At 46.8% G+C, this 13,707-nt stretch overlaps 1 protein-coding gene across 1 annotated transcript in view; it reads right to left on the bottom strand.

Moving 5' to 3' along the window:
- Positions 1–797: 797 nt before the first annotated feature.
- Positions 798–13,707, bottom strand: part of PPP1R42 (protein phosphatase 1 regulatory subunit 42) — a 57,638-nt gene continuing 44,728 nt past the window's right edge. The window contains exon 9 of the mRNA XM_067553847.1: positions 798–1,175. Within this exon, the coding sequence (XP_067409948.1) occupies positions 983–1,175 (193 nt within the window). The 3' untranslated portion in view covers positions 798–982. The remainder of the gene's footprint in view (positions 1,176–13,707) is intronic.

Genomic DNA, 13,707 nt, shown 5'->3' with positions numbered 1-13,707 from the left:
AGCTCTTCACTAACACTCTTAGGATAAGTCTATCCTGCAGTTAGATACCCACAGCTGGCCCGTGTCAGCTGACTCAGGCTCACAGGGCTTGGGCTAAGGGGCTGTTTAATTGCAGGTAGACATTTGGGCTTGGGCTGGAGCACATGCTCTGGGGTGCCCCACCAGCCTGAGCCCAAACGTTTACCTTGCAATTAAACAGCTCCATAACCCCTGCTCCACGAGTCCAAGTCAGCTGACACAGAGCCATTGGTTTTTAATTGCAGTGTGGACATCCCCTTAATGGCTTCACATTGAACAAGACGGGTGACAAGGTGGAATACTGTGGTACTTCACATGAGAGAAAGCCCTAAGGCCAGATGAGCAATTGTCCAGCTGACTTTTTTTTTTTTTTTTAGTTAGAAGAGCAGTCTCATCTAGGGTCTCATCTAGGGTGCTCAGCACCACAATCATTTCAACAAAATTTTAGGATCATGTTATCGGAGACTGCTGATATATCTAAGAAAAATCAGCATGGACACTTAGTCTTCATATAGTGCCATAGGTCAATCGATGCAACTACTTGCTCGGTTTCTATACCATGCCCAGGCTTGAAAGCAGATTGACTGGAATTGAGTTGCCTCACCATCAACTTCTTAACAAATGTTTTCCAAATAAAGTTCAAAACAGACTGATAATTGTCAAGATTATTCATGTAAATTTGTATTCAAATACCCATTAATAATTTTGAGATTTTAATGGAAGCAAAATCTGTATAATGTTAGTCAAAGCATTTCTCTCATATAAATGAAACTATCACCAAACTGAAAGCCTTTTATTTCAGAAGATGCTGCCATAAAATAAGTATAAATTAATTCATCCAAATGTATTATGCAAAATAGCGATGACTGATGTCTCAATCTGCTATATTAGCAAAAAAAGAAAATCTTCTTGTACTTTAGTTCTTTAGTGTTTTCAAAATTAAAATAGTAGGCTCTTGCTTGGATCATTTCATCATTGACTCTGATATATCCAAATCATGATGTTGCAATAAATTCTGTTGAGAATTAAGAGAACAGAAAGATGTAGTTGTCTCTGCAGTCTCTGGTTGCAAGGGTATTTGACTGAGGAGATGAGGTTCCAATAGATCTTTTTTTGGCAGTAAACTGTCAGTGTCCTTCAAGGTGAGGTGACGGTTACTAAAATAAAAATATACTGTTAAACACAACCATGTTTTTTCTAACCAAAGCAATTTTTGTTCACCAAGGCAGACCATAAAAAAGCAAGAAAATAAACCGTGAAGTAATTCAAAACCTTTTCTACACTTCACTTTATCAGTTCTCCTTCTGAACCACAAACTACCTCCCTTCCAACACTGACAGCTCACATATATGCTCCATCATCCTGAACAACCAATAAACAAGCCTGAACTCTGACCACATTTATTGGTATTTTATCATGTGTTACATGATTGGTGTAGCTTTCATAATTGTATTATACAAAATTCTGTGCATGGTTTTGTATCCGTGTATGTAAGTGAGATATGGTATCAGATTAAAACTAGCAGCAAGATCTATTTTTCAGTAATGTTTAGGAAAACTCGTGTCAATTAATTTTGTTAGTGATTGATCTAAATTTGGTATAAATTTTTATGAAGCGATTGCAGAACTGAATTTTGTATATGCACACGTATGTTGGTGTATTGTATGGATGGTCAAAGCAGTGTTATGGGGAGCTCTTCAAGCATTGATGCCTCAGTGCATATAGGTAACTTCCCTGGTGCTGCTGCCTGGCAGCCCTTCCAGTACTTGCCTTGGCACAGAGCAACTCAGTTACCTATGGCACTGGTGTCTCAGCTCCTGGGTGAACCAGAGCACCTGCACTGAAGTGCTGTATCAGCATAGATGCTTAGCTCCCCTGCTACTGCAGCCTGCTGCATCAGAAAGTTGAAGCAGCAATGTCACCAAAGAATAGAGCTTGAAAGAGAACACATGGTGTGCTCAGAAGCTAGGACAGTATTTTGATTTATTTTTATAAAAAACATTTATAATGTATATAAACTCAATGCACTTTACAGCTATATAACTCTTACTCATTGTTAAAATAAATTTATATTGCATTCTAGAAACAAGCTGTGGAGTTCATTGAAATTTACACTCAGCTGGACCAAATTCCACCATATATACATCACGTGTTCATTTGCAAAATATTTGATAGTGGACACATCTGATCACGTACACTAGAATAGTTTCTGAGAAAATCTGTTACTTAGCATACAGTAACTATGCTTCTTCAAGACATTTTGTCCATGTGGATCCTACTTTAGGTATCCATGCACAAGATCAGAATCTCTGAATAGCAGTGTCTGTTGGGACCTGCCTGTATCCGCACGTCCTCACCTCCCCCAACCAATGGCATAAAGGGCAAAGCAGCCACAGCCATCACTCAGTTCCCTCACTAATTCAGAATCTCATTTTAACGAAAACTCAAAAAAAGCAGGGATGAAAGGCAGTTCATGGGATCCACACTGACAAAACATTTAGCAGAACTATTACAACAAGGCAAATATCATTTTTTCTTCTTTGAGTATTTGTACATGTGGATACCACTGTAGGTGACTGACATGCAGGGCCCCATTTGGAAGGTGGGATTGAGGAGTCCTAGCTGACATAACTAAATTGTGATTCTAACATTGCTCTCTCAAATTTGGCAACTAATCTTGAGGCCAGGTCAAGGGCATAATATTTAATAAAAGTGAGGGGATTACTCAAAGTGACTGCCTTGCAGAACTCAGATATGGAAATATTTCTGAAGCATGAAAATGAGCTCTAGTCAAATGAGCTTTGAAACTTAAAGGAAGAGATATATCAGCCATATGATAACCGAATTAAATACACTGGGTAATCTATTTAGATATTCTCTGAGAAGAAATGGCTTGCATTTTAGAAGTGCTACTTTTGGAAACAAAAAGATGGAGGGATTGTCTAAAAGGCTTTGTCCTATTCAGGTAATATAGCAAGGCCCTGGAAATATCTAAAGTATGAAGTTTCTTTTGCCCGGGGGAGAAATGCCATTTTGGAAATTGGGGGGATTAACAGATTGATTAAAACGAAAGTCTGAAACATCTCGGAATAAATTTAGGATGAGGTCTCAACATTATCTTATCTCTGTGGAATATTGTGTAAGGAAAGTTGGCCATAACAGCTTGTAGTTTGCTGACCATGCTGGCTGATGTAACAGTGACCAAAAAGGCCATCTTGAGTAAGGCAGTGTACAGAGCATTCAAGAAGGGGCTTCCTACTCATAGATCAGAGTGAAGCAACCCATTTAAAAAGCTGGATAACAATAGGTTGGGGAAAAATGGATCATGACTGGACTGGAGGATGACATGCCAAAATCACTTTAAGACAGACTAACTGAGAGCCCAGAGAGCTTTAAGTGCAGGATGTAATCAAGGATCATGGGAATAGGAGCCTCCAAAACATCACGATTGCATTGGGCTGCCTATATTGAAAATCTTTCCCACTTTGAGTAGGTTTTTTTTTGTGCAGGGCCTCCTGCTTTGCAGTAGGATTTCTTGCATCTGTAATGAACAGTCTCTATCAGAATATATGCAACAAAGCACAGACACTTCCTAGTTATATACCAATACCCCTTCTGAACCGAGCAGCTAGTCAAAGTTTGGGTCCCTGTGAGTGTTCCAGTTTGTAGTAGAAATTGATGATGGAGTCTGGTATTTTCTTTGATGCAGTCTTGATTATTTGCAAGGAATATATAAAATCCTGTTTCTCTGAATGCAGGAATAATCGAAACCAAAAGGAAATATTTTCTTTGTTTATAGACCCAAGCCTCTTTAGCCAGCACCAAACCAGAAGCCCCTCTCTAGTTTCTTCATGGGCAGGGGCACAACTTCTAAAATAAAAGTCTTTTCTTGATTTCACATGTGAAGTCTAGAATCTCAAACATTTTTTGTAAAGTAAAGCTGCACAGATGACTGTTCATAGTCATGAACAATGCAGTTTCCTCAATAAACACTAAAGTATAGTATTAGTTTTTGTGCTCCATTTACTAGTTTAGCTACGGGTGGTTGGTAAGAGCCGTACAAGGGATTCGGCGGCCTGTCAGCATCACATTTTATCCTCCTATGTGTGTACTAGAATCTGGGAACATTGCCACTCTGAGGGGGTCTTAGCCCCTCCCCCTGTGTATGTGCCAGAAACGGGGGCTCCCTGCCTTTCTAGAGGAGTCTGAACAAGCCCTTCTCCCTGTCCCCAACCTGAGCTGGAAGGCCCTAACCCAGCTGAGCCCCTTTGTTTGTTCTGAAGGGGGCTGGGATCTGGGGGATCTGAGCCCCTCTGCCTGCTCTTCCATGTGAAAACTAGGAAATACAAAGTTAAGGTACATGCCACCCCTGTATGAGGTGAGGGAAATGAAGTAGGGTGGGGAGAAGGAATTGAGTAGGCCGGAGCGTGGCTGTGCAGCCCTGGCCAGAGTATGGATGAGGGGTCCAGATGGTGGAGCCAGGTGGGGGCACAGACCTGGCTAGGTGTACAGTTTGGGCTATATAATCAAGGGAATGTGCAACCTTCCAGTAAGTTGCTGCCTGTGGTATGTTATGCAGCAGCAGAGGGCACCATACAGCAAGGAGCAACTTTTTACATGTTAATGGCTTCTAAAGTGCTACTGACTTAATGAGATGGGAAGGGGAGGGATTAGTTGGAATTCTTGGTGGGGGGGATACACGCTACAGAGGATGATGGGGGAGAGAAGGAGACACATACACCAGTCTTCTCTCAATTGTATAAAGTTACTGTAACCAACGTGGAATAAAACTGTCAAGATTTTGGGCCACAGACCTACTCAGTCAGCAACTCCATCCTCCAAACATTTCAAAGCATGACCACTTTCACCATTCCAATCTAATAAAGTGTGCAGGAAAGGGGAAGACCATTTAAGAATCACATAACATCCTTTATCTTTAGCTAGCCATACTAGCACCTCAAGTGGAAACCTAAATGATAACTAAAACTGCTTAAATTAACTCTATTCCTACCAAAAATATTTCTCTTTGTGTTAAAAAAAAAAAACCTAGGGAAATCACAGACACAAAACTCCTTAGTTAATGAAGGGCTAAGGTTGCCTGGTAATATCTTGTGCCCTTCTAGAACATCAAGTTCAGCAAAACTCAAACCTCTGAAAACCAGGAGATAAACAGTTAAGGTATATGCCAATGTAACCTTAGCTCTATCCTCTGAGTGATGCCCCAATAAGGCCATACCACACATACTTTTTCCTCTGCCTTTGCAGATAGTTCAGAATTCTCAGGAAATAGGCCAGTGTTGTAACACCTTCTGTTTCGTAAGGCAAAACTTGTGTTTAGGTGAATGGTACAGAACAGGAGCTACTTACACCTGCCCTACACTCAAACACTTAGCCTACAGAGACAACACCACACCTGCTAAATTTTAGAACCCTTTCCCCAACCCATTCTCCTTTCACTCAGGATTCCACTTAACAGTTCACTTTCACTTAGCCATCATTAAACCTACAGATCACTATCACATCCCACTTAGATGCTGACAATCCCCATGCCCTGTGGACTGCTACTGACACATCCTAAGAACTCATGACTGAAATGAGGCATATTGTATCTGTCAAGGTACACATGCACCTCTCTCCTCTGATCACACACTCTGGGACTGAGAGAAGGACTCAGACCCCCTCCTCCCAAAAGAAGCAGGAATGCCCACATTTCCTCATATCACAATCACAACTTTGACAAGCTGGTCCAACTATTTCTTCCATCATTCAATAGAACTACACCTAACATAATGAATCCGGCTGGAGTGCATGTAGATAATTCCCAGTGGTACTACCAGTTCCAGGGGACCTGGGTTAAGGTTGCTTTGGTGTGTACCTTAACTCTCTACTTCCTGGCTTTCAGGGGTTTAAGTGTTGCTGAACTCAACATTCTGGAAAGGTATGAGATACCACCAGGCAATCTTAAGTACATTAACCACATTTTCTGTCAGTTAATTCCATTCATTAACATTAAATGAAGGTGTGATTGCAAAAGTCATGCTTTGGATGTATAATCAATATAACCTCATTATCAATCATCCACAAAAAATGTTCTAGGATATGTGTTGGTATAGCCCTGTGTATTGTACTATATGAGCTGGCTGGAGATCATAAAGTGAAAACATGTTTATACATGTTAAACATGTTATATAATTGTATGTGATCATACATATGTGTAGTTTATTTCATACTGGGGATTACGTACTTTACAAAGCACCTCGATACACAGAACAGACAACACAATTCAAAGGCATTTGCAGGTATGCAATTGGAGCACATGACTAATAGCTAAGGGGATATAGAACCAAAACTGCTCACCCAAAACACTTTCAACTTTTAAATTAGGTATGCAGAAAATGGCTGGCTGCTAGAAGAACTGATTTTGCATAGTTGCAAGGGCAGACCTAGAGTTCTTACCACTTACTTCCTGATAGCTACATCATTTAAAGATATTGCCTTTTTCCCAGTTATATACACACATACTAAGTCAGCAAAATTGGACTTTTCCTAAATCTTCTGAATATCAAACCTATAAAATGTTGATTCTACTTACAAGGAAGTGTGGGCAGAAACTGTTAGTTGTAGTTTAAATTTACAACATCAGAATTTCAACAACTTCTCTACTCAGGGAAAATTAATAGTACTGTATCCTACTGGGAGGTATTAGGTATCTTTAAAACACTTAAATGATTTGTTTTCTTTGAATTACATCCCCCAATACCCACATTTCTTTATGCATATTTAAAACTAACATTTTAACCAATACAAAATTGCTATTATTTTTACATTAACAAAAAAGATAGATCATTCATTTAATGTTCTTTGCTCTTTCAGTGACGTATTTAAGTAATAATTAGCTTTTTCATTGTTCAAGCTATGCATAATCCTCAGTGGATCTTATATGTGGTTTTAAAAAGATATTTAATGCCTATTTTTAAGATACCAAGCTTCACACATCTCCTAGCACGTATGAAAAGAAAGGAAACATCTATCAGAATAATTTACAGTGACAAACACACAAAGTAGCATTAATGTTCACTGATTTTGTTTGATATGATACTGAATATCAATTAAACAATAAAGATATTTGTTCAGTATGGATCAAATCATGCTCACTTTATGCCTGTGACCCAAGCCCTTGGTCTAATAATGGAATACATGGATTTATGATTATGTCATACAACAGCATAACTCTAAGAAGGTACATTCTTCTGGTTTATCTTTTTCTTGTGTATATTCTTTTATTAAACATTTTATTTTAAAATGTGGACAAATCCTCATCTTATTCACATGACTCACTGGCTTCAATGGAATGTGAGTAAGTGATCAGGATTTGGCTCAGAGTCAGTGATTAAGTATTAAATTCAATCTGCCTATGCATAACAACCAAAATGGAATGGTCTATGTATTTGCAAGGCTAGCAGCAATCTTGGACAAACTATTGCTCAGATGAGATACTGCAATTTTCTTAAAAGAGCAAAAGGGCAGATACATGAGTGAGGTGTTGCAATAGAAGAATCTGTGGTTGCTTACCTCAAATTTTCCCTTCTCCACAGATCCTCACTGTGGGGTTGTCACCTGTCTGTAGCTTTGGGGAGCAGAATCAAAGCTGATTGGCTGACAAGGAACTAGAAACTCTCTTAGTTTCGAGATGCTTCCAATACTAGCCCTTCTGGGCTATGAGATGAAAAAATTAATCTCTCATACTGCATCAGCACCTTGCATAAAACAAAGTTACTTACCAATAACTGATGTTCTTCGAGATGTGTTGCTCATGTCCATTCCACTATCAGTGAGTGCACGCCTCTGTGCATGGTTCTCGGATCTTTTTTCCCCTTAGCAGATCCCATACGGCTGGCTCCGGCGCCCCCTGGAGCCCCGCGCACATGCCGTGGTATATTAGGCCCTGTCGGCCCTATGCCCCCTCAGTCTCTTCTTTCTGCCAACTCCGGCAGCAGGGACGGGGGGCGGGTTGTGGAATGGACATGAGCAACACATCTCGAAGAACATCAGTTATTGGTAAGTAACCTTGTTTTCTTCTTCGAGTGCCTGCTCATGTCCATTCCACTATAGGTGACTAACAAGCAATACCTTGGAGGTGTGTAGGAGTTACCGCTGAGCTGCCCTCAGCACCACTCTGCCAAATCCCGCGTCCTCTCTCGCCTGCTGAATGATGGCATAGTGGGACGTGCAAGTATGCACCGACAACCAGGTGGTGGCTTTGCAGATGTCCTGCAGGGGGACTCTCTCCAGGAAGGCCATAGACGAGGCTTGAGCTCTGGTTGAGTGCACTGTGATGGGTCCCAGAAGCAGCACCCTCGCCTGCTCGGAGCAGAACTTGATGCAAGATGTAATCCATGAGGAGATGCGCTGGATGGAGACAGGTGAGCCTTTCATCTGGTCGGCCACTGCGATGAAGAGCTGCATTGATTTCCAGAAAGGCTTTGTACACTCGATGTAGAAGGCCAGGGTTCATCTCACATCCAGCGAATGGCATCTCCTCTCCTCCTCCGAATCGTGCGATTTGGGAAAAAACATGGGGAGAAAAATATCTTGATTACAATGAAATTGGGAAACCACCTTGGGCAGAAAGGCTGGATGCAGTCTCAACTGCACCTTATCCTTATAGGATACTGTATAAGGGGGCTCCGAGGTCAAGGTCCTAATCTTGGAGACCCTCCTAGCTGAGGTAATGGCCACCAGGAAGGCTACCTTCCATGAAAGCATAAGCAGAGAGCATGAAACCATGGGTTCAAAGGAGGGCCCTGTGAGTCTCAAGAGGACCAGGTTGAGATCCCAGGGACTCACCGGGTCATGGACCTGCAGATAAAGCCTCTCCACCCCTCTGAGGAACCTGACCGACATGGGATGGGAGAACAGGGATCTCCCTTCTAGCGGCTGATGGAAGGCTGAAATGGCTTCCAAGTGAACCTTCAGCGAGGCCAATGCCAGACCCTGGAGCTTTAGCTGAAGCAGGTACTCCAGGATCTCCTGTACAGGTGAAAGGCTGGGCGGGATGCCCCGGGCCTCCGCCCAAGAGGTAAACCGTTTCCACTTAGCCTGGTACGCGACCTGTGTGGAAGATTTCCTGCTGCCAAGCAGGACTTGTTGGACCTGCACCAAGCAGGCTCTCTCTCCCTCTGTCAGCCACATAGCCTCCAGGCTGTGAAGTGCAGGGAGTCCAGGTCCAGGAGAGAAGATTGTGTTGCTTTGGGAGCTCCAGGGGTGGGACGATCGAAAGGTCTAGTAGCATGCTAAACCAGTGCTGTCTCGGCCAGGCTGGAGTGATGAGTATAACGTCTGCCCTGTCCCTGTTTATTTTCAGCAGGACCTTGGGCAGAAGCGGAATGGCGGGAACGTGTACATGAGGGTCCCCGTCCAGTCGGTAAGGAACGCGTCGGAAATCACAACCCCGCAGTGAGCAGAACCCCAGAGCGAGCAGAACCCCAGTCTTGCAACCCCGGAGTGAGCAGAAACTCAGGCGCTTCGTGTTCCAGGTCGACGCAAATAGGTCCAGTTGGGGAACACCCCACTTCTGGAAGATCATAGCCACCACCTCTGGGTGCAACGACCAGTTGTGGTGGGGCAGAAACGAACTGCTGAGGTGATCCGCCTCGTTGTTCCTCACTCCCGGGAGGTGAGAGGCAGTTAAGTGGAAATCATGCCTCAAAGCAAAGTCCCACAGACAGGTAGCTTCCTCGCAGAGGGCTGAGGAGCATGCTCCCCCATGCCTGTTTATGTAAAACATGGCTGCAATGTTGTCCGTCAGCACCTGCACCACTCAGGAATCAGAGGAACACCTTGCACGCTAGGCGAATGGCCCTCAGCTCCTTCACGTTGATATGCAGTAGCCTCTCCTCCCCCGACCAGAGGCCCTGAGTGCCTAAGTTGGCACTGATGTGGGCTCCCCATCCTACATCCGAAATGTCAGAAATTAGGGTGACCGATGGAACCAGTTCCCTGAACGGGACGCCCTTCATCACTGCCCTGGGAGTCTGCCACAGTTTAGGGAGGCTAAGACGGGCGGGGGAACTGTGATCACCCGGTCCAATGGGTATCTGCTCAGCACATATACCAAGGCCAACCATGCCTGAAGCGGTCTGAGACTCAGGAGAGCTAGTCTCACTATGTACATGCAGGCCGCCATGTGGCCTAACAGCTGTAGGCAGTGCCTGGCTGTTGTCGTGGGGCATCAGTGCAGCTGGGAGATGATAGAGACCATTGCCTCAAAACGTGGCTGAGGCAGGAAGGCTCTGGCCTGGGAAGTGTCCAGGGTGGCCCCAATTAATTCTATGCATTGCACTGGGGTTAGTGTGGACTTCTGCTCGTTTATGAGCAGTCCCAGCCTGCTGCATGTGGAGCAAGTGAGGGTCACGCCCTCCTGCACTTGGGACCTGGACCTGCCCCTGATCAGCCAATCATCCAGGTAAGGAAAAATTTGCATACCCTTTCGTCTCAGGTGGGCAGCCACTATCGCCATGTACTTGGTGAACACTCTTGGAGCTGAAGACAGGCCAAAGGGCAGAGCTGTGAACTGGTAGTGGGAGCTAGCCACCGTGAAATGGAGAAAACACCTGTGGCTGAGGAGGATAGACACATTAAAGTATGCGTCCTTGAAGTCGAGGGCGGCAGACCAGTCTCCTGGATCCAGGGAAGAGATTATGGAGGCTAGGGAGACCATGGGAAACCTGAGTTGTTTGACATATTTGTTTAGATGATGCAGGTCTAATATGGGTCTCAGACCCCCTTCGCCTTGGGAATGAGGAAATACCTTGAATAAAGCCCCTTCCCCCTTCTGCTTTGAGGGACCATTTCCACCACTCCTATGTTGAGGAGGGTGTCCACTTCCTGCAAAAGGAGTTGCTCATGAGAGGGGTCCCTGAAGAGGGATGGAGGGGGAGGGTTGTTGGGGGGGTACATGTAAACTGTAGGACATAGCCCCCTCAGACTATCCCAAGGACCCAACGGTCCAAAGTGATCTTTGCCCATTCGGGATAGAAGAGCCTTAACCTGTTTAGGAAGGAGTGGGGCGGATCCAGGAGAGCAGTCGGGGCGCCACCCTCAGGTGCACCATCAAAACTGTCTCCTCTGGTTGCCCGACCCCCTGGGGGGGCCCTGCTGAGGGGCTGAGGACAAGGTGGGGGGCTGATTTTTCCTTCTAAACCCCCTATTCCTGTCCCTGTTCCTATAGGGTTGAAAAGGCCTGGGCAGAGGCCTTGGCTGCTGCTGCGCCTGGGGCCGTGACTGATGCCTGGAAGCCTGGGGCATGTATAGGCCCAGGGCGCGAAGCGTGACTCTGGAGTCCTTCAGACCGTGCAGCTTCGCATCAGTCTGGTCAGAGAATAGGGTTGACCCATAAAAGGGGAGGTCCTGAATTGACTGCTGCACCTCCTGGGACAGCACCTTCTCATTGAGATGGCAGAGGCTATGGCCCTGCCCGCCGAGTCAGCAGAGTCACAGGATGTCTGGAGCACTGCCCTAGCCACCATGGTTCCTTCCTCTACAATGGTCTTAAAGTCTGCAGCCTGGTGCTGTGGCAAGGTCTCAGCAAACTGCCTGAGGGAGTCCCACAAGTTAAAATTATATCTACCCAAGAGGGCCTGGTAGTTGGCAATCCTGAACTGCAGACTTGCTGTGGAATAAACCTTTCTCCCAAAGAAATCCAGCTTTTTGTTGTCTTTGTTCTTGGAGTGGACCCTGGCTGACCTTGCCTGTCATGCTGGTTAGCCGCATCTACCACCAGGGTTCCCAGGGCAGGGTGAGTGAAGAGATACTCAAACCCTTCGGCTGGGACATAATACTTTCTTTTGGCCACCTTTGACGTAGGGGCGACCAAGGAAGGGGTTTGCCACAGGACCTTTACAATTTTAAGGACCCTTTCGTGGACTGGAAGGGCCACTCTCGCTGGGCAGGCACCGCCAGCATGTTAAAGAGGCTATTTTCGGCCTCTTCTAACTCTTCCACCTTCAGCCTCAAGTTGGAGGCCACCCTCTTGAGCAGCTCCTGGTGCGCCCTGAAATCCTCCAGTGACGCCGAGTGGTCCCGGGAAACTGCCTCATCCGGTGAGGAGGAAGAGGACTGCTGAGGCATGTCCTGCAGGTGCGCCCCCTCATAGCAAAGGGTTGCACCTGTTGAGGGTCCCTTCATGGGGTCCGACTCCCCGTCCGAGGAATGGTGTCTATGGACTCTCTCCTGTGCCAGCGGCATGGACTGCACCCCTGATGACAGGATGGATTGGGGCCCTGGCCCCATCTGGATACCCCATAGGGCCCAATAAGATCATTGCTGCGGCCATTGACTTTGGGGCCAACCCAGGGTGGACTGCGCCACAGGCTGTGACGCTTTGTGGGGGCGTTGGCTCTTCCGACAGCTGTCCCCCGGGAGACCCCGAGTGACTGGACCAGCAGTGCCATGCACGTCCTCAGTCCCAGGAGTCCTTCCATGCCGGGACCGCCCTCTCGACGCCTCCAACCTGGAGGACGACGAGGACTGCCTCTGTCGCCGCGAACAGTGCCGACGAATGGAGTTGTGCTCCGAAGAGCCAGAGGTACCGGAGCATCATCTCAGTACTGATGACTTCCGGTACCGCTTGCCGTATGGCCCTGCAGACCCTTTTGGTGACCAAGGTCGGAGCCGCTCTGAGTTCCTTGGTGCCGAGCTGGACTCCGGCGACCAGGTCCTGCGTTGTGGATTGCGTGGTGCCGGGTCCTCCGATGGCGACTGGGTTCTGCGCCGCCTTGGTGCGGGCGAACTCCTTAGTGCCAGGTCCTCCTCCTCCGACTGGGTTCTGCGCCACCTCGGTGTGAGCAAACTCCTCGATGCCGGGGAACTGGGACAGGAGCTGTCCAAGCACCGCCTGGCAGACCTCGATCAGTGCCGCCTCCTGGACTGCGCTGTTTCCGGTGCCGGGGATCGACGTCAGCACCGAGAGGGAGACTCCTCATCCTGAGTTGAAGCAAGCTGGCTCGACGATGCCGACCTGGAGCGACTGCTGGGGGAGCGTCTCTGCTCTATCCCCGGTGGCTGTCCAGCAGGAGATCTTCCTCCCCATACCGGGGATCTCCACCGCCTTTTAGGGGGACCCAACGCGGGTTTCCCATATGACACCGGCCCCTTCTCCCTCAGCAGAGGGGCGGAGCCAGAGGTGGTGTAGGCAAGGCCAACAAGACTCTTGACACCTGAAAATCCTCCAGTGTTGACAGTGTTGGCAGGGACACTCTCCCACTCCCAGGAGTCAGTGGAGGCTCCCTGACCAGAGATGGAGGCACCAGAGAAGACTCAACAGGCCAGGTCCGATGCATCTCCGTGCTTGACCCTGCCTGTACCACCGGCGCAGGGGAGTGTCTGCACTCTGTACGTGCACCTTCTTCCTCCTCAGTGCTGGCGATGTTGCATGGTGCTGAGTCGAGGCCGGTGCTGGCAATGTTGCACGGTGCTGAGTCAAGGCCAGTGCCAGTGGTGCGCTCTGCACTGAGGTCACGCTCGGTGCCGAGGTGGAGCGGATTGGCTCAGACGCCGGGCGGAGCGCTGTCTCCATCAGCAGGGCTTTTAACCGGATTTCTCGGTCCTTCTGAGTCCTCAGTTTAAAAGCCCTGCAGATCTTGCACTTTTCTTTTCTGTGTGCCTCCCCCAAGCACTTAAAGCAGCAGT

This window comes from Emydura macquarii, unplaced genomic scaffold, assembly GCF_026122565.2.
Source record: "Emydura macquarii macquarii isolate MOO-44397 ecotype Brisbane River unplaced genomic scaffold, CSIRO-AGI_Emac_v2 contig_1477, whole genome shotgun sequence".
NCBI classification, from domain to species: domain Eukaryota; kingdom Metazoa; phylum Chordata; order Testudines; family Chelidae; genus Emydura; species Emydura macquarii.
This window is presented reverse-complemented; position numbering and strand designations above follow the sequence as displayed.